This window comes from Equus asinus, chromosome 5 (genome assembly GCF_041296235.1).
Source record: "Equus asinus isolate D_3611 breed Donkey chromosome 5, EquAss-T2T_v2, whole genome shotgun sequence".
NCBI classification, from domain to species: Eukaryota; Metazoa; Chordata; class Mammalia; order Perissodactyla; family Equidae; genus Equus; species Equus asinus.
The window spans coordinates 113,895-138,724 of record NC_091794.1 but is presented as its reverse complement, the minus strand read 5'-3'; the positions used below and the strand labels follow the sequence as shown (position 1 = coordinate 138,724).

General features: G+C 38.7%; 2 protein-coding genes across 13 annotated transcripts in view; one reads left to right on the top strand and one right to left on the bottom strand.

Moving 5' to 3' along the window:
• The window catches only part of ARL13B (ARF like GTPase 13B), a 68,893-nt gene that overhangs the window by 24,728 nt on the left and 19,335 nt on the right, over positions 1 to 24,830 (bottom strand). For 6 of the 8 annotated variants that reach the window (XM_014858492.3, XM_044771755.2, XM_014858490.3 and 3 more), the window contains one exon: positions 19,132 to 19,381. The exons of the other annotated variants lie outside the window; for them this stretch is intronic. In XM_014858492.3, the coding sequence (XP_014713978.1) occupies positions 19,132 to 19,381 (250 nt within the window). The remainder of the gene's footprint in view (positions 1 to 19,131; positions 19,382 to 24,830) is intronic. 8 annotated transcript variants of the gene reach the window in all.
• STX19 (syntaxin 19) lies at positions 1,794 to 11,652 on the top strand. 5 transcript variants are annotated; one of them, XR_011503106.1, is made up of 3 exons: positions 1,794 to 2,065; positions 3,475 to 3,649; positions 10,613 to 11,546. XR_011503106.1 is itself a non-coding variant. In XM_070508533.1 (3 exons), exon 3 carries the CDS (start codon positions 10,626 to 10,628, stop codon positions 11,508 to 11,510), a length of 885 nt encoding a protein of 294 aa, XP_070364634.1. In that variant the 5' UTR covers positions 3,526 to 3,649; positions 6,240 to 6,315; positions 10,613 to 10,625; the 3' UTR covers positions 11,511 to 11,652. The 5 variants fall into 5 exon arrangements, 3 of the variants coding, with proteins under 3 accessions (XP_014713983.1, XP_044627692.1, XP_070364634.1); XR_011503105.1 differs by lacking the exon at positions 10,613 to 11,546 and adding an exon at positions 6,240 to 6,582 and having other exon boundaries at positions 1,833 to 2,065; XM_070508533.1 differs by lacking the exon at positions 1,794 to 2,065 and adding an exon at positions 6,240 to 6,315 and having other exon boundaries at positions 3,526 to 3,649; positions 10,613 to 11,652.

Genomic DNA, 24,830 nt, shown 5'->3' with positions numbered 1-24,830 from the left:
GAGGAAGATTAGCCCTGAGCTAACATCTGCCACCAATCCTCCTCTTTTTGCTGAGGAAGACTGGTGCTGAGCTAATATCCGTGCCCATCTCCCTCTACTTTATATGTGGGATGCCTGCCACAGCATGGCTTGCCAAGCGGTGCCATGTCCACACCCGGGATCTGAACCTACAAATCCCGGGCCACCGAAGCAGAATGTGCGAACTTAACTGCTGTGCCACCGGGCCAGCCCCAAATTTCTTTTTTCTTATGCTGAAAAATTGACAGCATAAGAAATTACAGTTTCTAATAAAACTGACATTAACTATTTGCTTTATCCTAGAGATATGAGTTTCAACATAACAATACCAATATTATTACTAAAAATAAGAGTACTAAAGGCAGGTTAAGATTTCTTTGTGCTTATTCTTGTCTCTAAGATATATCCCACAAGAGATGCACAAAGTACTGAGTTTTAAAATTACTTGAAATAATCCTTCTCTGTATGGTTGTGCCTCCATCTAGATACACAGCTAGGTTTCTTTGTTTCAGGCTGCTTTTGATTTTTAGATAGTTTTATTTTTTAAGATTTAATTTTTAAAACATTTATATGATTCCAAATTCAAAACTATGAAAACAAGGTACAATCAGAAAGAACCGTTTTCCATCTCTGTCCCTTTTTCTCTCTCCATTCCTTCCATCCTCCTATAGGTAACCATTTTCATTAGTTTTTGGTTCATCTTCCCATTGTTTCTTTTTGAAAATACAAACATATATATGGAGGAAATGCTATTTTCAAAGACCACTTCTTGGGCACTATGGATATTCAGTACTGTTGAATGGCTGGAGTGTTGTGTGCATCTCCACCTTATTTCTTGCTCAGAAGCTAGCATATATACACACCCTTGTGCATGACCATGCTTTTTTAACAGTAAATCCTAAAATCATCCTGAAGCAGTGTAAGGAAATGTTCTTTATTAAGGAGTAAAATGCTCATTACGTGGATGTTTCATTGTTTATTCACCCAGGCCTACACAGAAGGACTTTGGGCTGTTTCCAGTGTTTTGTTTTCACAAAAGTACTGTTAAGAGTAAGTGTGTGAAGCAGTTGTTTCTTATTTGGAGAAGAGATTGAAGTGGACTACTAAATCAAAGAATAAATGCAGATGTTGTTTTGATGGATGTTACAGCAATGTCCCTCCTCTCATCTTCAAATTGTATAACTCAGGCAGAATAAGAAAGAAAATAAGAAATTTAGTAGTGAGAGAAATTTCATTTCTAACTGTTCCTACAAAGATTTCTCTCTGGTAAAAATTTTAAATTACTATATTGATGTAATAAAGAGCATCACATATATTGCTGCACAACTTTAGTTTTTCTATATTGAAAACTATGAAAGAAACTTATTTTAAACTACAAATAGCAGGTATAGTAAGAAGAAAGGTAGGGTGGAAGATTTAAAGACACAAGTTTTTTTCTGGCTGTTGTAGCTTTGAAATTCCATGATTTTATGAGTTACACCCTGGGATTCCCTAAAATAGGGCAGAAATTAATCATTTTAAAGTAAATGGAACAAAAAGCCCCATTCCTATTTATTCCAAATTCCATATTTTTGGCAAGTTTTGACACCTAAAGAGAGCAAAATAGCCTTTGTTTAAGTACAAACCCGTTTTTGGTAGGTAATGCATTTTATATATAATACAGGACTGGAACCACAGAGCCCGAGCCAACACTCTGAGGCAGTTTAATGAGGACTTCCTGTGACCAACCAGCTCCAAGGAAAAGGATCTGCCTTTCATCTAAACGGGCAGAGAACAGGCAGAACCGGATTCTCCAGGTGTGAAGTAAGCAATTTGTTCTCCTCATTTGATATTAACAGCAAAAGGACAACTTTATCTCCAACTTATTTCACTTCAGTATTTGGCTTTCAATTAAGTTAACTATACGAAACCACAGAAATTAGCCTGTGAACTACAAGGCAGTGACTTAAACAATTTGATCAAAACGTTACGGATGGTACTCAGTTTTTCTCTCCAAGGCAGGACGACAACACCACAGGCGGAAAGCAGCCTAAGGAACAAGACACAGGTAAGCAAACCAATCTTCCACGCACTTTTTAAGGTGAGACCACCACAGACTGAAACCTGTGTCACTGAAAACGAGCTCGACAGAAATTAAAGCTCTGCTCAGATCTAGACCAGGCTACGAGCCGCTGATCTGTTCCTACACACTGCTGACACACTGAACGGGATTTGGGTTTAGAGCTCTTAGAAACAAACCACTATAGTAAAAATCAACTTTTTCTTTTAAGTCCTTTAAAAACACCTCATTTTGAAAACACTAGAAAGTCAGATCCTATAAAAACAAACAAAATTCTATTTTTTTTAGACTATATGGTAGTCATGCTGTGCTTGCTGCAAGAACACTTTTACATTTAATTCTGAAAAAAGCTTATGCCTAAATTTGACACATATGTATAACCTTTAAAAAGTTAAGATGATTTTTCTATAAGGTCTTAAATAATTTCTTGTGTTTTTCCCAGAATCTTTTAAAAATAATTTGAGGTTATTAGAAAATAATCTTGTTGCAAAAGGACTACTGTAAAATATCACAGTACTGACTTTTTTAATGTTTCAGCTAATAAATTGAAAGCACTCAAATTATAACATTAAATATAAATACTATATTTGATTTCATAGGTTCAAAAATTTTAGTCAGCATCATTTAAATGCAACATTTAATAGGGAGGTCTGATACTTTCAAAATTAAGCAATATACAGAGGCTTAACCAAAACATTTTATTTTTTTATATTTCTTCAAAGTTATTTTGTAATTGTTACCATGCTAAAATTTAATAAACAACTGATTTCAAATCAAAATAATAATGACTTTTAATACATGTTCTAAGGGTGGACTTGAAAGTTGGCTATGTAATGCCTAGAACACGCTATCTTCATGGCTATGCAGTTTAAATTTAATATAAAAATCATTTTATGTATGTACAGCTTACTTTAATCAGATAAGTGAGAGTTCAAAATTGCACAAGTTAATATTTAAACCAAAACCGTCTTATTGTTACCTTAAATAAGTTAATTTAACAATTACACTAAATAAAAAGTAAAATTAAAAAAGAACTGAGACTGCATTACAAAAAAGTCAGATAGTTTAAACTTAAGAGAGAATATATGCAATTTGCAATAATTTTTTTAGTTTGTTTTCCTCCTTTAAGAAGCCAAAGAAGTGAGAATTCTAATAACATCAGCTGCTTTCACCTTCAACTAGGGAAATGCTGCAAGCCGTCTTCACACACAAAAGCCAAAGAATACTCCACATTACGTTGGATAAAAACTGGTTACATCCCTTGAAATATGTTATTTGATCAATATAGTAACTACAGAAATGTCTTACTTAAAAAAATTTTTATAAATCTATAAAGTTATCTATTTCAGGGCATATTTCTTAAAGTAGTAGGTAATTTTTTCTTTCTTTTGAGGAAGACTGGCCCTGAGCTAACATCCATGCCCATCTTCCTCTACTTTGTATGTGGGACGCCCACCACAGCATGGCTTGATAAGCAGTGCATAGGTTTGAACCTGGGATCCAAACAGCGAATCTCGGGCCGTCGAAGTGGAGCGCACAAACTTAACCACTACAACACCAGGCTGGCCCCAAGTAGGTAATTTTTGTTCATACTTCTGTTCCTGGGAACAGAAAGAGGATGTCTAAAAGAGGGTGGAGAAACTTTTGAGTCATACAAGTTTACTTTTCTATTTTCCAGAACAAATTGTCAAAGTTGATTACCACACTTATAAATTAGTGTCCTAATTTTCTTTTTGCAAATATCATGTTTTAAGCTCAAAGATATAGTCTGTTATTGAGAGTAGAATTCAAAACTGTATAGCAAGGCAGTAAGTTAGCATGCTGAAAGATGGTTCATGTTTGGACAGAACTCTTCCAACATTAACAAAATAAATTTAAGGTACAGAAAAGATTGCATGAAATGGTGGTCTCATCAATTTCACCTGGCCTAAGCAATTAAGTGATTTCACAACTATGAGCTTAATATTTTATGCCTTCATGAACTGTCTCTTTCAACTTTTAAATTCTAAAATGTTTAGATGTCCCACTTTGCCTAATATTCTACTTTATGAAGATATAAGATTAAGCAATTAGCTGGAAATCATTATACATGTAGTTATGAGTATGCAACTACTGAAAATGCAGTTCATATACAGCATGTGAGTGCACCTGAGCACCCACATTACGTTAATTTCTGCAGAGACGAACAAGGATTAGGGGAACATTCTGAATTATGTTTACTCTATAATCACCTATGACTTTTATTCAAGATGCACAGACACAGAAATTCCTCCCTTTTGCTACAAACATACAGAAGTGCTTGATATAATCTTAAGAAAAAAAGATAAATTTTAAAACTACATCATTACATTGGAAGTAAGACAGGGAAATCTCCAGATGCCAGAAATGAAGAGGCAACACCCTCACAGCCAAAGTGGAGGGCAGGAATTAAAACTAACTCCATGGGCACCAGAAGCAAATCCTTCACCTCAGAGGCTGGGGTTAGGGTTTGTGCATAACAAGGAACTGAAATTGAGTCTCCTAGAAGAAGCAGTGAACTAGAAAAGACAGAACCCAGTCTCTACATGGAGACGGGAAAATCTCTGTCAGCTGGCCCAGGGGCATGGCATCTGCCAGGCTATCACGTTTCACTAGAGAAAACTCAGGCCCACATTTATGTCACCAGGGCTACAAGAGCAAAACTCCAGAGGGCCCGAGTAGTGACAGCCACAAAAATGGGTTAGGAATGCATCTATAATCCAGGACACTCAGGAATTTGCAGAACATAATTCCCCAGTGAAAATAAACTACTGACAAGGTACACTGAACACATCTGCCCACCACCAAGAGAAACAGTCAGTGGCCATGACAGGCATTTATTCCTAAGAAACCAGAAATAATCTAAATGTAAAGAATCTTTAACATAAATATATTTTAAATGTTCAAGAGAAATAAATGAAGACATAGGATCCATAAACCAAGATGAACACAGCATGAACTTTATAGCTGATTTTATGTAAACACCATTCACAATAATACGCCTGCCATGGCATACAGCGTTGACAGGACATCTGACTCTGTTTTCCCTTTACTATCAGTAACATATAGAGAGTTACAGAAAAGAGAGATTTGGAATACAGCAGTCCTCTCTTACCCACAGTTTTGCTTTCCAGGGTTTAAGTTACCCGCAGCAACCTTGGTCTGAAAATATTAAACGGAAAATTCCAGTGTATCCACGGTATATAGGCTACTCATCTGTTAGTCACTTAGTAGCCATCCATTATCAGATCAACTGTCTCAAATCACAGTGCTTGTGTTCCAGTAACTCTTATTTTACTTAATAATGGCCCCAAGGCCCAAGAGCAGTATTGCTCTTGCTGGCATTTTGGACATGCTAGAGAGAAGCTGTAAAGTGTTTCCTCTAAGTGAAAAGAACAGTGTCCACAGGCTTCAGTACTACCTACAGCTTCAGGTGTCCACGGGGGTCCTGGAAAGTGCCCCCCCCAATAAGGGGGGGACGACTGTATTTACTTATTTTTTGATAGTAAATTTATTAATTTACTAATTACTAATTAATTACTAATTAAGAATATAAAATACATATCAATACATTTGGAAGAGTTCCTTAAAGTACCTTTTATTCAAATACGAATGTGTGTTACTCCTTCAGGAAGCTGTTCTTCCAAGGACAGAAACCCAGGAAAAGACAATCTTTGCAAGGGTCAGAGTCAAATACCGTGGATTCCACAAACAGTGACAGTAAAATTCACCTTCCCAAAAGCACTTTGCAAAGATATACTGTGCTACAATATCAATTTTAAATATTCTATTTCTTAAAAAAGAATTCTTTTAAACTACGATGCTTCAGAAAAAGGCTTTTGATGGCATTGATCATTTATTTCTAATTGAAAAAAAGGAACAATTTATTCAGCCATAAAAATGTTAGAGAGAGTTGTTTCAGGATTTTTTCCGAGCCATGCAGGCAAAGAGAAAGTTGGAGACATTGTAGTTCTTGAGAACTGTGAAATTCAAAGATTGCTAAAAGCTACTTAGCTATTATATAAGCATTAGCTAGGACTTAATTCTCATAAATAAATAATCAAAATCTGTTTTATTTTGATCCCCCCCATTTCTCATCTGAGCCTCTAATACTGTTATTCTTTTCTTTTTCCCATATTACCAGGAACACAGTAAAAAAATAGAGCAAGAAACAGTATATCTGCTATATACGTTGTAGCTGTAAGAATTCGTAGTAACAGGTTAGTACAAGAAGAGGAAACAAATCTGTGAACATAAATGGGAATGAAGTATACCTCACTTCCTGTCTACCTTATCAGCCTGTGACGATGAGCTAAAGCAGAAGAAAATATAAGAATCCCGATCACTACATGATGCCAAGGATAGGATTCAAAATTTCTTAGAAACTTTCTGTGACATAGGTCTATGAGATCAGAACTAATTCTTCTTCTTCTAAATTGTAAAGTGCTCAATTTGTTCTGATTATATTAAAGAGCCCAATAAAGCTGAAAACAACATAATTATTTTAGATCAGATATGCTATACCACTTCCTGCAAAAACTTTTTTCTTTTAAATAGAATTTATACAAATAACATGCTCACACACTATTATACATATATCTCCTCGATTTTGCTCATTTCCTATTTATAAGGACAAAGGCTAAGAAACACATTCCTAGAAGACATGTACAACATATGGATCAACAACTACTAAGGGTTTTATATTGATCTACTTTCCCAACATCCAAAGTTTGCAGTCCTGTCTATACTACCTTCTTATACTGCTCCTTGACTCATCTTCCTTTCACAGATTTTCTATGTTTAATATTGTAGCTTGTTATTTTGTCTCGCAGATCTTAGTAAACCACTAGCTTTGGCTAGTTCTATTCCTAAAGTAGAGAAATTACTCCTTGCAAGTAAGGCGGAATACAGAGAATGGAAAGGGGGTAGAAGGGATGAAGCCCTTCCCAACCTAGAAGTCTCTTATTTGCATAAACTACACAGACTGAAACATTTTTGTTTACCTTTAATATAGCAAATCAGTGGCAAAATAAAGTCTGCCAGCTATTTGAATTAAGTATTTAAAATATTTAAAATAAATAGAAGAAAACTATAAGTACATTACAGGCAACAAAAACTTGATCTCAAATGTTTCCAATCAGTACTTAAAATGCTCAGGTGCACAGCAAATGTTTCTGAGTAAACTGTTAATATCCATAAAAGACTTTTTTCATCAAAAACAGATTTCAAGGTCTTATCTCTTGTGATGTGGCTTCTTTCCCAAGCATCTCACTTATCTAATTGCCTCTTCTCAGAACTCATTAGAGCTGATCTTTATAGAGCATATAATCCAGGCAAGAAATGACAATGACTTAGACCAGAGAAGTGGTGAGAGGGGCCTGGATCCAGAGAGACCTTGAAAAGGGGTCGACAAGATTTGCCATTAGTTGGATAGGGGAAGGGGAGAATGGGGGGAGGCGGGGACAAAACAGAGTAGTTAAAAATGACTCCAAAGTTTTCGGTCTGGCGACTAGAAGACTAGAGTTGCCATTTACTGAGATGCAGCTGTAGTTTGGGGGTTGGGAGGAAGACCAAGAGCTTATTTTAGACACAGACATTCAAATGGAGCTGTCAAGTGCATTGGTGTTCTGAGAGCAGTCTACACTGGAGACATAACTGAGTCATCAGCTAATGGACAGCATGTAATGCCAAGAGACTAGAAAATGATGGTGAGTAGAAAGAGGACTGAGCCTGGAAGGCTTCCAATATTCAGAGGTCAGGGAGATGGGAAGAAACCAGGAAAAGAAAAGGATGATGGGAGAGCCAAAGAGGTAAGAGGAATGCCAGGAGAAACACATTTGAAACATGTTTCTTGAAAACGTTTCAAGAAGTGATGGTCATAAGTACTGCTGATGGGTTACAATCATCAGTGAGTTCTAGTACTTCTACCTCCAAAATATATCTTGAATGGTTCCCATTATTCCATCTAGTTTTATCCTCCAAGTCTCTCCTGTGAACTACTTTCCCCACCCTGGGAAACTATTCACTATACAGTGATCTTTTAAAAACATAAATCATATGTTAATACCCTATTCATCCTTTAATTTTCTTTCACTGCATCTAGAATAAAATCTAAACTCACTACTTGGGGCCACAAGGCCCTTTATGATCTGATCCTTGCCTACCTTCCTGACCTCACTCCTCACAATAATTCTATCTACACAGGTATTCATTTTGTTCCTAAAACATATCAGTCCCAGTCATTGCCTTGGGGCCTCATTTCCTATACCAGGTCAGACTCCCTCGGCTCTTCATCTTCCCAACATTTAGGTCTCACAACCTCCTTAGAGAGGCCTTGCCTAACTGATCTATCAAGATCTAAAATTACCTCATTTATCTGTTTACTGTATATTGGCCATCTCCCCTCAGACAGTAAATAACTCAAGGACAGGTACTACTGAATATATAATACAGCATTTAAAACTTTGAATATAGTAGCATCAATAATTATTTGACAAGATGTCAGTCCTTTAAAACCAAAAGAATATTATCAGGACAGTGGTTTAGTTTTTTACACAATGTAGGCAACATTTCTACAACATCCTTGACTGGGTCAGCTTTCAAGAACATCCTGGACAGTTCCAGTGATGGCAAGCTTATTATCTCATGAAGCAGTTTATTCCATCTTGGGACAGTGCTAATTGTTTGAAAAGTCTTCTTTATACTAATCAAATCTCTCTCCATGTGATTTCCACCCACTGCCCTTTGGAGTAAAGCCAAGTAAGCCTGATCCCTCCTATGCAGACATCATACTATTATTCATGAAAGCATAATGACTATTCTGATAGCTGAGATAGAAAGCTCATAATTAATTAAAATCTCCAGTAATTTTCATAAGCACTGCTATGAACACAAGGGTCTTTCATATTGTAGATGTGAAAGTGTTTTCTAAACAACTAGATGCAATGTGTTACATCTACCCCAGTTAAATATATTTTTGTTACTTTTAGTATAGTGTTCCACGCTATTTTAATCTTTCGGTCCCAACTTGGTACTTCAGCGTACTAAAGATCTCTCCATATTTTGTGTCATAAACAAATTTGATAAGTAGGTCTTCTATGACAAGAGTGAAATCATTGATAAAAATATTTTCATAAATATATGAACCACTGAGTCCCATAGCGTAACAGCACAACATCAGAGAACTTTTTCTCTGGTTGATAGTGATAGTATGTATTGGGTTCAATGAGCCATTTGCAACTCCCTAACAGCTTCTTCTTCTCAAAAATATCATGAAAGGTATTATTAAATGCCTTTCTGAAGTCAAGATGTTCTGTGAAAATAAAGTATTTTACTAACAAAGATTGCTTCTTATTCAGTGCATTTTACATATATATGCATATCATTATATGCATATATATATCACTATATATAAATTATGTACATCAGGTTGATTCTATGTATAACTACCAACACAGGATGTGGTAAAAGTCAATATTATCAGCACTCTCAAAATAAGATTTTATATAAAACGTTTATAAAAATATCACTTAGTATGAATTGATAGAAATTTTGTTCTAAGACAGTCTGGATATCTTTGCAAAGGAATGCTAAGAATGAGAAATCAGCATAATCAAACCAAGAATATGTTTTCACATGTATGGAATGGATAAGAAAACAAAGCTATGTCAAATAATGTGTTAATCAATGTGGAAGCCTCAGAGATTTTAAGATAAATTCGGGGCCGGCCTGGTGGCGCAGTGGTTAAGTTCGCACGTTCCGCTTCGGTGGCCCCGGGGTTTGCTGGTTCGGATCCCAGGTGCAGACACGGCACCACTTGGCACGCCATGCTGTGGTAGGCGTCCCACCTATAAAGGAGAGGAAGATGGGCATGGATGTTAGCTCAGGGCCAGGCTTCCTCAGCAAAACAGAGGAGGATTGGCAATAGTTAGCTCAGGGATAATCTTTCTCAAAAAAAAAAAAAAGATAAATTCAACATTATCTATATTGCTTAATGCTGTCATATGGAATCTGCCTGTCACTACTGGTTTTAATTGAATTATGCATATTTAGCAAAGTGAGTATGTTTTTAACATTATATAGACCAAATTAACTGGGAACAGTAATAAGGGCACTTTCAGGGGCCCCTTTTAGTCCTAAAAGTTGAAGATATGGTCGGCTCTTTCATTCTAAGACGTATCTTCCTACATCGAGAAGAATACGTTAAGTGGCACGACCCTGAAGAACTGTTCTGGGGCAACGGTAGGTCCATCTCTGCTTTCTCAGCCACTTCATTCAGCTGAACGGGACTCAGCAGCCCCACGTTACGTGAAGTAATTTACAATTTATTTTACATTACTTTTCCTATCTCAGTGATCTTTATGAGGAAATTCTTACTGATTCTTCTAATTTTTTAACCTCTTTTCAGAAGAGTAGGAGGATTTTTCCTGGGAGATACACATAGGTATGTGAAGCCAACTGCTACTGGGGAAAATACCAAATTTTTCTTTGTTCATCACAGTCATTTTTGCTTCTTAGGAGGAAGGGGAAGATGAAAGACCGACTTCAGGAGCTAAAGCAACGCACAAAGGAGGTGGAGCTCTCTGGGAACAGGCCAGTGTCGACCACAGCCGCAGAGGAGCACGAGGCACTTCCCCAGCAAGCAGTTCTTTATGAAAGAGAGCCTGTAGCCGAGAGGCACCTGCATGAGATCCAGAAGCTACGGGAGAGCATCAACAACCTGACGGACGACGTCCAGCGGTTTGGGCAGCAACAGAAAAGTCTGGTGGCTTCAATGAGAAGGTTTAGTCTACTTAAAAGAGAGTCTAGCATCACAAAGGAGATAAAAATCCAAGCTGAACACATTAACAGAGGTTTGGATGATTTAGTAAAAGAAGTTAAAAAGTCAGAGGCTGAAAATGGCCCATCATCAGTGGTCACAAGGATACTGAAATCTCAGCATGCCGCGATGTTCCGCCACTTTCAGCAAACCATGTTTGTGTACAATGACACAATAGCAGCAAAGCAAGAGAAGTGCAAGACATTCATTTTCCGTCAGCTTGAAGTAGCTGGAAAAGAAGTGCCTGAAGAAGAAGTAAATGATATGCTTCATCAAGGAAAATGGGAAGTTTTTAATGAAAGCTTACTTATGGAAATCACTATCACTAAAGCACAACTCTCAGAGATAGAACAGAGACACAAGGAACTTGTTAACTTAGAGAACCAAATGAAGGATTTAAGGGACCTTTTCATTCAGATATCTCTTTTAGTAGAGGAACAAGGAGAAAGCATCAACAATATTGAAATGATAGTGAACAGTACAAAAGAATATGTTAACACTACTAAAGAGAAATTTGGACTAGCTGTAAAATACAAAAAAAGAAATCCTTGCAGGGTATTGTGTTGTTGGTGTTGCCCATGCTGTGGCTCAAAATAAAGAAGCTACTTTAGAAAACGTTCCAGCTTTAGAATGAAGAATGTCCCATTTTTCAGTGTCTTATATTGTTCTTCTTCATTTCACAGATCCATTCACATATCTTCTATCACTATTAACTCATAATTTTCCCCATTAGTCCTTACCCAGCAGAATTACAGAAACTTCTGAAGCCAGTGTCATGAAAGAAGTCTTCATTTACTAAACTACAAACAGTACAGTTAGCTTTAAACTCACAGGTTAACTACCGACCGTGAGATGAATGATCTTAAGCTTCCAGTCAGGCACCAAGCTCTATTACATACTTTTGTAACTTCCAATGCCTTAACAAGATGAACATCGATAAACGATAACTACTTAAATAACCCTTTTGGCTCATCTGAGAGGATTTTGGTAGTTAAGAATTGTATAAAACAAGACCTCCAAGGGTGCCATATTAAAACAAAATCCAACTAGCAGCTGTATCGAATCTTTTATGCTGAGTTAGGACAGTTAATTCAGAGGTCGGCAAACCCTGGGAAGACCCACGTATATATCTGATGATGAGTCCAGTTGGTAACTGGGAGCTGAATCTAGCTTAAGGCCTAAGAAGGTAAGTTAAGGCACTGTTTTCCTGAACTTAGGTCCATTCAGGACACTGTACTATAGATTAGGAGAGGTGGCAAATAAAATGAAAAATAAAGGCAAATATACCCTTGAAAGTTTCTCCATCACTGGTGTTGTGAAGCCAGGTACTACACTGTGGGCTGGGGATAGAGTCTGAACCCACACAGGGACAGAGTTTAGGACCGCATTCTAGGGAAGAAAGTAGACAGCACATACAAACACGAGATCACGTCACATTCTCGGCAGAGACTTAGCAAGAGAAGACTCAGTGAGATAGACTGTCAGGGTGGCTTCTTTTGGTTAGGTAGTCAATGAAAGCCTCTCTGAAAGGGAATACTAAGTGAGGATCTGAATGATGAGGACAAGGGAGGGTATATTCCAGGAAGAGAAAACAAAGAGTGCAAAGACTATGAGGGTATAACTTACTCGGTTCAAGGAAAAATGAGCAGTACAGCTTATCAGAGTGGCAAAAACACAGTCAGGTAAGAGAGGAGGTTAAGAAAGGTCAGCAGGTGGCGTAGCATGGTGGTGTAGTGGTTAAGTTCACACGCTCTGCTTCGCTGGCCCAGGTTTCATGGGTTTGGATCCGGTTCATGAACCCACAAACTGCTTATCATCCCATGCTGTGGCGGCATCCCACATACAAAATAGACGAAGATTGGCATAGGTGTTACCTGAGCGACAATCTTCCTCGAGCAAAAAGAGGAGGATTGGCAACAGATGTTAGGTCAGGACCAATCTTCCTCACTAAAAAAAATTGAAAGGTCAGCAGGGGTTAAATTTAAGGCTTTGTAAGTCATGCAAGTCTGAAGTTTACTATTTTTTCTATCCTTTCTAAGACTGTGCCATATCCTTTTACTTAGTGTCTTACTGATACTTGTTTACAATTGCTCCTAAAATGTTTATCATGAAAACTGAGAACATTAAGTACTATTTAATATTCATGAGCACAATTATATCCAGATGAACTTGTAAAATAGCAATTTTCTATTAGCATTTATATCTGCACATAGTGCTTTTAAAGCAAGACGTAAGCACAGATTCATCGCAAAGCAATGTATCGCAATTTTCACTGTTATATTTGAAAATCCATTAGTATTACTCTAACCTAAGCAACAACACCAACATGACATTTAACTAATTAGTTGCTGAACAGTTTGTATGTTTTATTCACACACTTAAAAGGCACTAAAAGTAGTATTTTTTTCCTTAAAATTACTACCTTAAGGAAAAAATTCTTAAGCATTAGAGGCACAATATTAGGAACTACTGGTTTTAGAGGTATCCCATAATAAAACAATAAAATTATTATGAGCACTTGGGCTCATATTCTTACCTACTAAACTACATCATTTTCTTAATCAAAAGCTTCACATAGCCTGAATTCATATGGCGAGACACTTTAAAACTGGTTCTCCTAATTTATCTCCACCTAGACACAGCAAATCATTGACAGTAACTATTCATATCCACCATCACTTTGACAGAACACTGGTAAAACACTGCACTGGCTGCCTTAAACACATTATTTGGAATTCACATGACAACACAAAGGTATTAAACAACAAAAAGGTATTAAAACCCTTATTTACAAGTGGAGACACCAAAGCTCAGAAGGATTAAGTCAACTACCCAAGGCCTGTCTGACTCCAAAGCCCACGCTTTCCCCTACCCGAGTAGTTCTCAATTTTTGCTCTGCATTAGAATAATCTGGAGAACCTGTGAAAAAAGCAGAAGCATCACTGGCCCCTCAGAACTTCAGGACGTCCGGGCTGATGCTGATGCAGGGGGTCCCTAGACAACATCGTGCCGCCTAACACTGCCGGCAGGTTTTCTCCATTATTTTGTTTTTAAACAGAGCGTGTTGAGGTGGGGAGGGGGGGGACGGGAACATCTGCAGGCTCCTTGTGCATGAATTACCCAGGAAGTCAACCAGTTGGGGTGCCCCATTGTCAACCACAGCTGCTGCGTGAAGCTGGCTGCCACCAGAGACAAAAGGAAGCCCCCTAAGGAAGGCTGCAGGTGAGTCAAGAGTATAACTAAATAAGGATGATGAAGAGGACAGCTTGGTAAGGTTCCACTGAAAGAAGAGAAGTCTTAGACCAATGGGCCCTGTGAACACAGTGAGTAGGCGTTTCAGATGGTAAAAACAGTAAACTAGGGTACTCACCACTCTATCTAATGATCAAGTGATTAAACAACAAGGGTCCATACTTCCATACTTAGGGGTTTTCAGCATTCTAAAAAGGACTCGGTTTCTCCTATTTACTACTTAAAGGTCTAACTTCATAAACATACATTTGACTCAAATTCTAGTGACTGTATTAGGATAATCCATAACCTAGTTAACTTCTCCCGGGCACTTGTAGAAGAATATGTCTCACAGAAACTTGTGAACCAACATTTTCCTGTAATACTGTCTAGAAGGGAGGTGAGTCAAGTAGGCATGTAAAGTTTGCAGACAAAAATCCCATCTTGAAAAAGTAATAATAAAAGCCTGGTTATTGTTTCTCCTAATATGGAAACTCACTGCCATGGTTTTTAACCTTTTTGGTCATGCAATCCTTTAGCAATTTGAAGAAAGCTAAAATCTGCTCCCAAGAAACTGCACATGCACTCAGAATTGTGTACATGATCTCAGAAGGTCCTGGGAGGTCATCCACAGTGCAAAGACCTCAGGGTCAAAAAATCTTTTTATTGAAATGTTCACAACACCTAGCAAGATTGTATCAGAGATATTATGTTTTCTTCCCCGAGTGAAACTCCTCTATTTTGTTCTGAAGTATCCAATTTGTGAGGTTCGGCCAAAAGTTAAGTTAGGTCATATAATTCCACAGAAAAGCAGACTGTATGTAATGAGAAAGTAGCACCATTCCAAGAGTTCAAGCGTGCTAATACAGGAAGAACTGTTATTATCCCGGGAGGAAATTTTAGCCTGTGGATCTCCAGACTTATTCCAGTTATAAGTACTAGGAGATTTGACCATAAAAAAGGAAGGCTCAGGGGCTGGCCTGGTGGCCAAGTGGTTAAGTTTGTGTATTCCACTTCAGCAGCCCAGGGTTTGTAGGTTCGGATCCTGGGCCCAGACATAGCACTGCTCATCAAACCATGCTGTGGCAGCATCCCACATAAAACAAAGGAGGATTGGAACAGATGTTAGCTCAGGGCCAATCTTCCTCACCAAAAGAAAAGGAAGGGTTATTTAGTATCTCTCTGAGGCCAATTTTCAAGACTATACTAGAGAGAGGACATGTAGAGAGAGCCTTCTTAGTTAATTAGAGTATAGGTTAAAGTTAACCTCTAGATATGGGAGAAAAGAAAGACTTTCTAATAAATAAACAGGTTAACATGATTACAGAGCACAACGTTTGCATAGCATCTATTTTATTCCTTCTCTTTGGAAGAATACAAATCAGTTTTACCTTTCTGCTTAAGTGGATTCTTGAGATAGCTTGTAGTACGCAGAATTATGCTACTTTACAGTTCCTTTAACTACAGAAGAAGCACTTAACCACTAGGTCTAAAGAAGAAAAGTGACTCGCCAGGGTCGTGAACAAATTCAGACTACTGCTAGGAATCCAGGTTCCAGACTCTCGATCTCTCTAAACCCACGGCTTTCCAACTTCTCACCACTCACTGCAGATGTTTTAATTAAAATATTATGCTGACTAAGTAGTAAAGGCTATAGAACTGCCAAGCAGCATCATCTGAGCTAATAAAACATAGAAGCCTAGTGACGTCCAGGATTCTGACCCTCCAAGAGAGACTGGAGTCTGTGACAGAGACGAAATCTGGCTGAGGCCTCACTTGCAAGGACACTTGCCGTCAGGCTGCTGTGCAGAGCTGGAGCTTGTCCAGGACCTGCTGCTGTGTCCCCTACTCTGCTTCCATAGCGTGAGCGCGTCGCAGCACTACTGAACTGCGATTCTGCGGTCAGAGACAAGATCCTAACTCTTCAGGTTTGTCTCCTTCTGTTCAAAGACTGCATCTACTCAGGGGTGTGTTCCTCCTCTCCATTCGCTCATTATCAGAGCATAGGAAGAGAGGGTTATCTAGGTGTCGAAGTGAGTTCTGAGAGGCTTTGTGGATCCTAAATCAAGCAATTTAGGTTCAGACAGGGGTAAACAGAAGAAATTAGATGCTATAACTGAATGTAGCAGATGAGAGGTCCAGAAGTCTGTGGGCAGAAAGGTAGCAGCTGTGTGCAACAAGGTAGCCTGGCTCCTAATTGAGGTACCCTCCCCACCTCCCCACACCCCACCGGCCCCCAGCACTGAGCTCAGCAAGGTTCTGCCGAGGCCCTTTCCACTTATCATCCAGTGGACATTTCAATGTCATACCTAATATGTGCTAAGGTTGTATCAGTTAAAAACCAGAATTTCCTATCTGCATGGAGCTATGAAGGCAGCCTCAAGGACTTTAAGCAGAGGAACAAATGATCATATTTGCATTTTATAAAGATCTCTCACAATCTTTGTATGTTCTTGCATTGTTTCTCTTGTTAAAGCATGTACCAGTTTTGTAATGTGGAAACCACCAAATAAAGAAAGGGTTCCTGCTAGCCATGTTGAGCTGAGCTCGGAGCACAGGCAGGGAGACTGGTTGGGAGACTGCTGCCACCAGGAACACAGCAGAGAAGCGAAAGGGGACGGCGGGAGTAACATCGAAGAAATGGAGAGGAGTAGAGACGCAGACCACGTGGCCACAGCGACATCAATAAGAGAAATTAACTGCAGATCAGAGAACAGGGCAAACAGGAGAAGTTCCAAATATGGAGCTTTGGCAGATATTCAAGAGGGACTTGTAATCATATGAAAAGAGACAGTATACAAAATTTTATATATTATGTGAATAGTGCACACGTTACTTGATTTACAAAAATATGCACAGGAAATTCACCAAAATGTAGCAGCGGCTGGCTGTGCACGAGAGGTCAATCTTTTAATTTTTTTTAACTCATTCTTTCCTACATCTTCTAAATTTATTAAGAATGTGCACTTTTTTTTGTACATTTTGTATATTTTTGAAGAACATATTTCAAAAAGCAGTTTACCTTTATTGATAAAAATTCTATGGTTGTAAAAGTCCCCTACCAAAATTAGTCAAATGGCAAGCCATACTATATTTATAAACATATTACACTATCAATAATTAATTCTCATGTCTTTGTGAGCTCACACTATGAAATTGTAACAGTGAAGTGGTCACTCTGCATGAGGGCTGTTCTTCCTCTATTCCAGAAGCTCACTAGCTGAGCCAGGCGACAGAACAGAACACAGACATCTTGGTGAAGCTACCTGATTGCTCAGTAATCTCTGCGGACTGCACTGACTCTCACCCCACTGTCCTCACATGCCTGCATGCCTGCCTCGGGCTCTTCCACACATGCGTGCATGACTGACTCTCACCTCAGTATGATCATCTTCTCAATAGGACCTACTACGATTATCGTAATTGTAAGGGTAGCATACCCCGTTCTCCATTACCACAAGATTCCCAATCTCCTTTTAGCTGCTTTGTGTTCAATATACGTATCACCTAATGTACAACATAAGTTATTCATTATGTTTACTGTCTGTCTCGTCCCTAGAAGGTAAGTTCCTAAGGCCATATATGGATTTTTATTGTTTTTGTTCCCAAATGTTACCCCATTACCAGAACAATACCTAGCACATAGTGGATGCTCAATAAATATTTTTTGAATTAATGCATGCATGAATGAATAAATGCATGAAAGATTAAATGAATAAAAGAATACATCACGTAAATGACTATTAGGTTAAAAAAAGCATACAATTATTTTACGAATGAATATTAGTCATTAATACTTTTAATTTTAGAAGTTGATGTTTTTTGTTTTGTTTTTTTCCTCCTGAGAAAGATTAGCCCTCAGCTAACATCAGCCACCAATCCTTTTTTTTCTGAGGAAGACTGGCCCTGAGCTAACATCCGTGCCCATCTTCCTCTACTTTCTATGTGGGGCGCCTGCCACAGAGTGGCTCGATAAGCAGTGCATAGGTCCACATGGGATCCGAACCCCAGGCTGCAGCGAGATGTGTGAATTTAAATGCTGTGCCACTGGGCCATCCCCAAGAAGTCGCTGGTTCTTGCTTAAACATTTGCAGAGGCTAATTTAGCCTATGGAGTTCAACAAAGTTCACTGGTCATGTATGTGTCTATTGAAGTTTACTTCAGATTCAATAATGGTAAAAATTGATGGTATAAATCAAATAACTTCTCTAATTGGTTAAATAAAAATTAAACAGTATAAGCTTTACCAATAAATGATGCAGTAAAGTTTATTGTTTGCCATCAGAGCTGGTAAACTGCCTCATTTAAAGATGTTCATTTACGACTGCGGACCGTGGTGAAACTCCGTTCCCAATTTCTTATTTACCCGCCGAACCCCAAGAACCCGGCAAAGGGATGAGAAGCCCGTGCGCAGGCCGCGCCTGGTCCCCGGCGCCCTCTGATGCTGACCGTGCAGACGTGCGGAGGCCGGGTGTGCTCAGGCACCAGCCACCGGACAAAGGGGCAGGCCTACAACGAAGCGGGTCACAAGACTACACGTTCACTTCAGAAACAGGAAAACTGAGAATCAATGTGGCATTACAAGAACAAACCATTTAAGTGACTTTCGAACAAGAATACTCTTCAAGCAAAAAAGACAAAGGCAAAACATAAATGTGTTATTAGAAGAGGAAAAACATTCCACAACCTTGTTAATAGACCATTCCAAAATGCAAAGTTTATAAAAACTAAATTATCAAATAAAAGTTTATATTTGAATCCCCAGGAGAGCTAATTATAAGGCTTCTTTAGAACACAGCCTCAACCCTTCACCCCTACAGACAGCATTACAACAGGCCTGGGACAGGAACAACGTCCAGTCCATCAGAAATTTTATTATACTAGAGCGTGACTATTTTAGCTTATTCAGGATTTTGCAAGCTAGGTAAATTTCTTTATTGGCTAATGCCGCTGCCTCTACGTTGACAGTGACACCAACATGACTTACACCAGTATAGGCTTTCCCGAGATCCTAGGATGTCTTAGTACTTCTGACATCGTCTCTTTTGTCTCTTCCATTCGCTGTTCATCACTGGAATCCACAACAAATATGACCCCATAGGACTCAGCATAGTAATTCTTCCAGATTCCCCGAATTTTTTTTCCACCTCCCAAGTCAAAGATGGTGACTTCAAACTTTCCTTGTCTAAGGTCAACTTTGGAAAATCCAACAGTAGGAGCTACGTCTTCAGGATACTCTGTTTCAAATGACATAAAAGGAACAATCTTTAGACTTTAAATTAGTAACTAATTTTAAAACTTAAATGACATAAAAAGTGTTATTCATCTGACTTTAGTACTGAATAGAATGTTTATTATTTGCTTATACAATAAGCATTACATCTAAGCATACTGGTTTGGGGGAAGGGTAGATACTATAAAATAGACAACTAGAATTTATGCTCCATGCAGAGCGGATTTCTGTTTCTGTTTGTTTTATTGTTATGACCTCAGCTCCTAGAAAAATGCTACCATCCAACAGGGACTTAATAAGTGTCTGTAGAATGAATAATCAGTGAACTCTTGCCGTCAAAGCTAGTGACTCTCCGAGTTACAGACAATAAAAATTTCAATCCTTCAACACCACAGCCGTCCCCAGGGGGCTGTTACAACCTCTGTGCAGTCATAAAGACACTCTGAGCATTCAGAGAATGGTTCAGAAGAACCAAAGAATGGGAGAAGGCACGAAGAGTAGACTCCTCTTTTAATTAGCTGAATTCAGCTGTAATTGGAATAAAGAGACTTTTAAGGTCAGCTTGCAAACATAAAGAGTGGATTTCATTATTTCTACAGGAACATGTTTTTGATATTCTTGTAAATTTACAATTGAATTTTTTTTGACTTCTGTATATGACAACACAAAGAAGGTACAGATTGTATATGATTATAACTACCAAAGAGTGGTAATGACAATAAGAGACTAAAAAGATCACTGCGTTTCAAGAAAGACTTTAAGTGGGAGCTGGACTTAGGCCTTAAAGCTAGATAGGATTAAGACAGGCAGAAGAGTAGTCTGAGCAACAGGAATGGCAAAGGCAAGAAGTACCAACAAGCTGAACACTGCGGTTGGAGCAACCCCTCGAGACAGTGAACGCAGACTGAGAAGGTTCTGAACACAGAGCTGGGAGCCAAGGAAGGTATTTCAGCAGACAATAATTGAGGCCACTTAAGGTGGTACTTTATTAAGATTCATCTTTGCTAAAGTCTGTAGGACTGACTGGAAATGAGAGGGATAGCCACTTTTCAGAGGTAAGAAAACAAAATGAGAGGAATGGACAGAGAACTTATGAAAGATTCATTGAACCTGATGACTGCAGTTAAGGAGAAAAAGAGTGCAAGTTTCACGTCTGCCTCTTCCACGCCCTTCATCACTGGAATCCACAATAAATCTTACGCCACTGGACTTTGTTTACAGTGCACGATGCACAATACAGTCTTAGCACACAAGCTACCTGAGGTTTGTTAAATTTAAAACAATTAAAATTAAACAGCTAGTGGCCCACCATACTGGACAGAGCCAATACAGAACACCTCCATCATCGCAGAACACTTCCTTAAACAACAGTGGTTTAGGAGCCTTATCGTTCTCACACTCTGCAACACATTTGCTATTGCAAAGATAAATTTGAAAGGCATTTGCTGCTAGGCTTATGTATGACTGAGAAACAGACTTGCAATGTACTTGCTGTCCTCGAATATACAGTGCAATACAGAGACACAGGATATAAATGGAAATAACACAAGAATGTAGATGTTCTCTGAAAAAGACTGGAGAGGACAGTGTGAAGGTGTAACACACTGCACATCTGTGTCTCCCTAAAACATATATGGAAACCCTAAGGTGATGGTATTTGGAGGTGGGGCCTTGAGAAGTGATTAGGTTTAGGTGAGATCATGTGGGTAGAGCCCCCATTATGGGATTAATGCCCTGACAAGAAGAGACACAAAAGAGCTTGTTTTCTCTCTTTCTTTCCACTACTTGAGGACACAGCGGGAAGGCAGCTGTCTGTAAAGCAGGAAGAGGGCCCTCACCAGGACCTGCCCACACCAGCACCCTGATCTTAGACATCAGCCTCCCGCCTCCAGAGCTGTGAGAAATAACTGCTGTGTAAGACACCCAGTCTGTGGTGTTCTGTTATGGCAGCCTGAGCTGACGAAGACAGAGAGCATTCAAGAGGAAAAGGGGAGAGAGGAGGGAGGGTGCACTATAGTCTAGTGAAATGTGAACAAAGTCTCAAAAGCTACAGAGGTATGACAAAGAAGGGAGAAGAACATTCTGGGCAGGGGCAGTGTAAGCACAGACAAAACGATGGCAACATTCCCAGAGAACCCATTCAGCCTGAGTAATGTTTTCAAGGTTACATGGTAGGCAGAGCCAGGACTCAAACCCAGGTCTTCAGGACTTTAGAAGCCGACTTCTTTTGACACATGGAATACCTGCACCCACTTTTCTATTCTTTCCTTTGGCTCCTACTCATGATTTCAAGACTAAGGACTAAATGTTCAGGTTTTTACTTTTCCTAGAAATCCCTGTCTGATGATTCCTTTCTACTTCCAGTATCACCTACATCCTCTAGCATAAAACAGGTATACCTCACTTTATCTTTTCAAAAAACAAGCTCTTCATTTCATTGATCTTTTCTATTCTCTTTTTAGGCTCAATTTCATTTATTTCCCCTCTGATTTTCATTATTTCCTTCCTTCTACTGATTTGGGGTTTCATTTGGTCTTCTTTTTCTAGTTCCTTTTGTGTAACATTAGATCGTTTACTTGATATTTTCCTTGTTTCTTGAGGTAGGCCTGTATTGCTATAAACTTCCCTCTTAGTACTGCTTTTGCTGTATCCCATAGATTTTGGCATGTTGTATTTTCATTTTCATTTGTCTCCAAGTATTTTTTGATTTCTTCATTCACTCAACAGTTATTCAGTAGCATTATGTTTAATCTCTGCATATTTGCGACTTTTCCAGATTTCTTCTAGTCAATTTCTAGTTTTATATTATTATGGTTGGAAAAAATGCTTGATGTTATTTCAATCTTCTTAAATATATTGATACTGGTTTTCTGGCCTAATATGTGATCTATCCTGGAGAATATTCCATGTGCGTTCAAAAAGAGTGTGTATTATGCAGTTTTCGGATTGAATGTTCTGTATATATTTACTAAGTCCAAATGGTCTAATATGTCATTTAAGGCAAATGTTTCCTTACTGATCTTCTGTTTGGATGATCTATCCATTGGTGTTAGTGGAGTGTGAAAGTCCCCTACTATTAGTGTGTTACTGTCAATTTCCCCTGTTAAGTCTCTTAACATTTGCTTTATGTACTTAGGTTCTCCTAGTTGGATGCATAGATGTTTACAAGTGTTATACCCTCTTGTTGGATTATTCCCTTTATCATTGTGTAGTGCTCTTCTTTGTCTCTTGTTACAGTTTTTGTTTTAAAGTCTATTTTGTCTGACACAAGTATTGTTACCCCAGCTTTCTTTTCATTTCCATTTGCATGGAGTATCTTTTTCCATCCCTTCATTCAGTTTGTGAGTGTCTTTACATCTGAAATTTGTCTCCTGTATGCAATGTATATATAGGTCTCGTTTTTTTAATCCATTCAGCCACCCTATGTCTTTTGATTGGAGCACTTAGTCCATCAACATTTAAAGTAAGTATTGATAGGTATATACTTATTGCCATTTTGTTACTTTTTTTCTAGATGTTTTTGTAGCTCTTCTCTGTACCTTTCTTCAACTCTTGCTCTCTTCCCTTATGATCTGATGACTTTCTTTAGTGTTATGTTTGGGTTCTTTTCTCTTTATTTCTTGTGTATTTATTATAGGTTTTAGGTTACCATGAGGTTCATATATAATAATCTATGTATACAGCAATCTATATTAAGTTGACAGTCTCTTAGGGTTGACTTCATACTAAAAGCCCTACACTTTGACTACTACTCTCCACATTTTGTTTCTGACATCATAATTGACCTCTTTAAATTTGGGTATCCCCTAAACACTTACTCTAGATATAGATAATTTCAGTAGTTTTGTGTTTTGACCTTCATACTAGCTTTATAGGTGGTTGATCCACTACCTTTACTATATATTTGCCTTCACCAGTGATGGTTTTTCTCTGATAACTTTCTTATTCTTACTTGTGGCCTTTTCTTTTCCACTTAAGGAAGTTCTTTTAACACTTCTTGTAAAGCAAGTTTAGTGGTGATGAACTCCTTTAGTTTTTGCTTGCCTGGAAAATTCTTTATCTGTCCTTCCACCTGAATGATCACCTTGCTGGGTAGAGTATTTGTGGTTGTAGGTTTTTTCCTTTCAGCACTTTGAATATATCATGCCACTCCCTTCTAGCCTGTAAGGTTTTGCTGAGAAGTCAGCTGATAGGCTTATGGGGTTCCCCTTGTACGTAATTTGTTGCTTTTCTCTTGCAGCTTTTAAGATTCTCTCTGTATCTTTAATCTTGACATTTTAATTATAATGTGTCATGGTGTGGGCCTCTTCAGGTTCATCTTGTTTGGTGCTCTCTGTGCTTCCTGTAACTGCATGTCTGTTTCCTTCCCCAAGTTAGGGAAGTTTTCAGCTATTATTTCTTCAGATAAGTTCCCTGCCCCTTTGTCTCTCTCTTCTCCTTCTGGGACACCTATAAAATGGATGTTAGTACTCTTTATTGATGTTGTCCTAGGGATCCCTTAAACTATCTCTGTTCTTTTTCTTCTTTTTCTGTTCATCTTCAGTGATTTCCTCTACTCTTTTTATCCAGATTGGTGATTCCTCTGTATCATCTATGCTGCTGTTGATTACCTCTAGTGAATTTTTCATTTCCATTATTGTATTCTTCAGATCTGATTGGTTCTTTTTTATATTTTTTAATTGTTTGTTTAAGTGCTCATCTATTCTTCTCCCAAGTTCAATGAGCATCCTTATGATTATTAGTTTGTACTCTTTATCAAGCAAATTGTTTATCTCTGTTTCATTTAATTGTTTTTCTGAGGATTTGTCCTGTTGCCTTATTTGGAACATATTCCTTTGTCTCCTCATTTTGCCTCCTTCTCTGTGCTTATTTCTATGATTTAGGTAGGTCAGCCATGTCTCCTGACTTTGGAAATGTGGATTTATGTAGGAGTTGGCTTATGGGCTCAACAGGGTGCTCACGTCTCATCACTCATGCCAAATGCTCCAGAGCTGTCTTCAGTGTGAGTTGCATGTGCCCTTCTGTTGTGATAGGGTTGCTATTGTTGCAGGTGTATGGGTAGACTGGGCTAGCATCCAGACTGGCTGGTTGTGAGACCTGGCCATGTGCTGCTGTTACAGGTGCATTATTGGGCCGGGCAAGCCCTAGTGTGGCTGGTTGTGAGGTATGGTAGGTCACAACTACTGAGGGTTTGCTGTTGAGTGTGGCTGGTCGCTGGGACGTGGGGCAGACAACTGCTGCAGGCCCCCAGTGAGGTTGGCTGTGACAGGGTTGTTGCTTACTCTTGGACAACACAGGACTCTGCTGCAGGCTGTCTGTATGGCCTGGGAGTGTGCCAGTGCCTCAGCTGCACTGGTGGGTGGGAAAGGGCCTGGTGTAGCACCACCCAACTGTTTCAGGCATCTTGGTAGGCAAGGCAGATCCCTTGCTTGGCTGGTTGTAGTCCAGCAGTG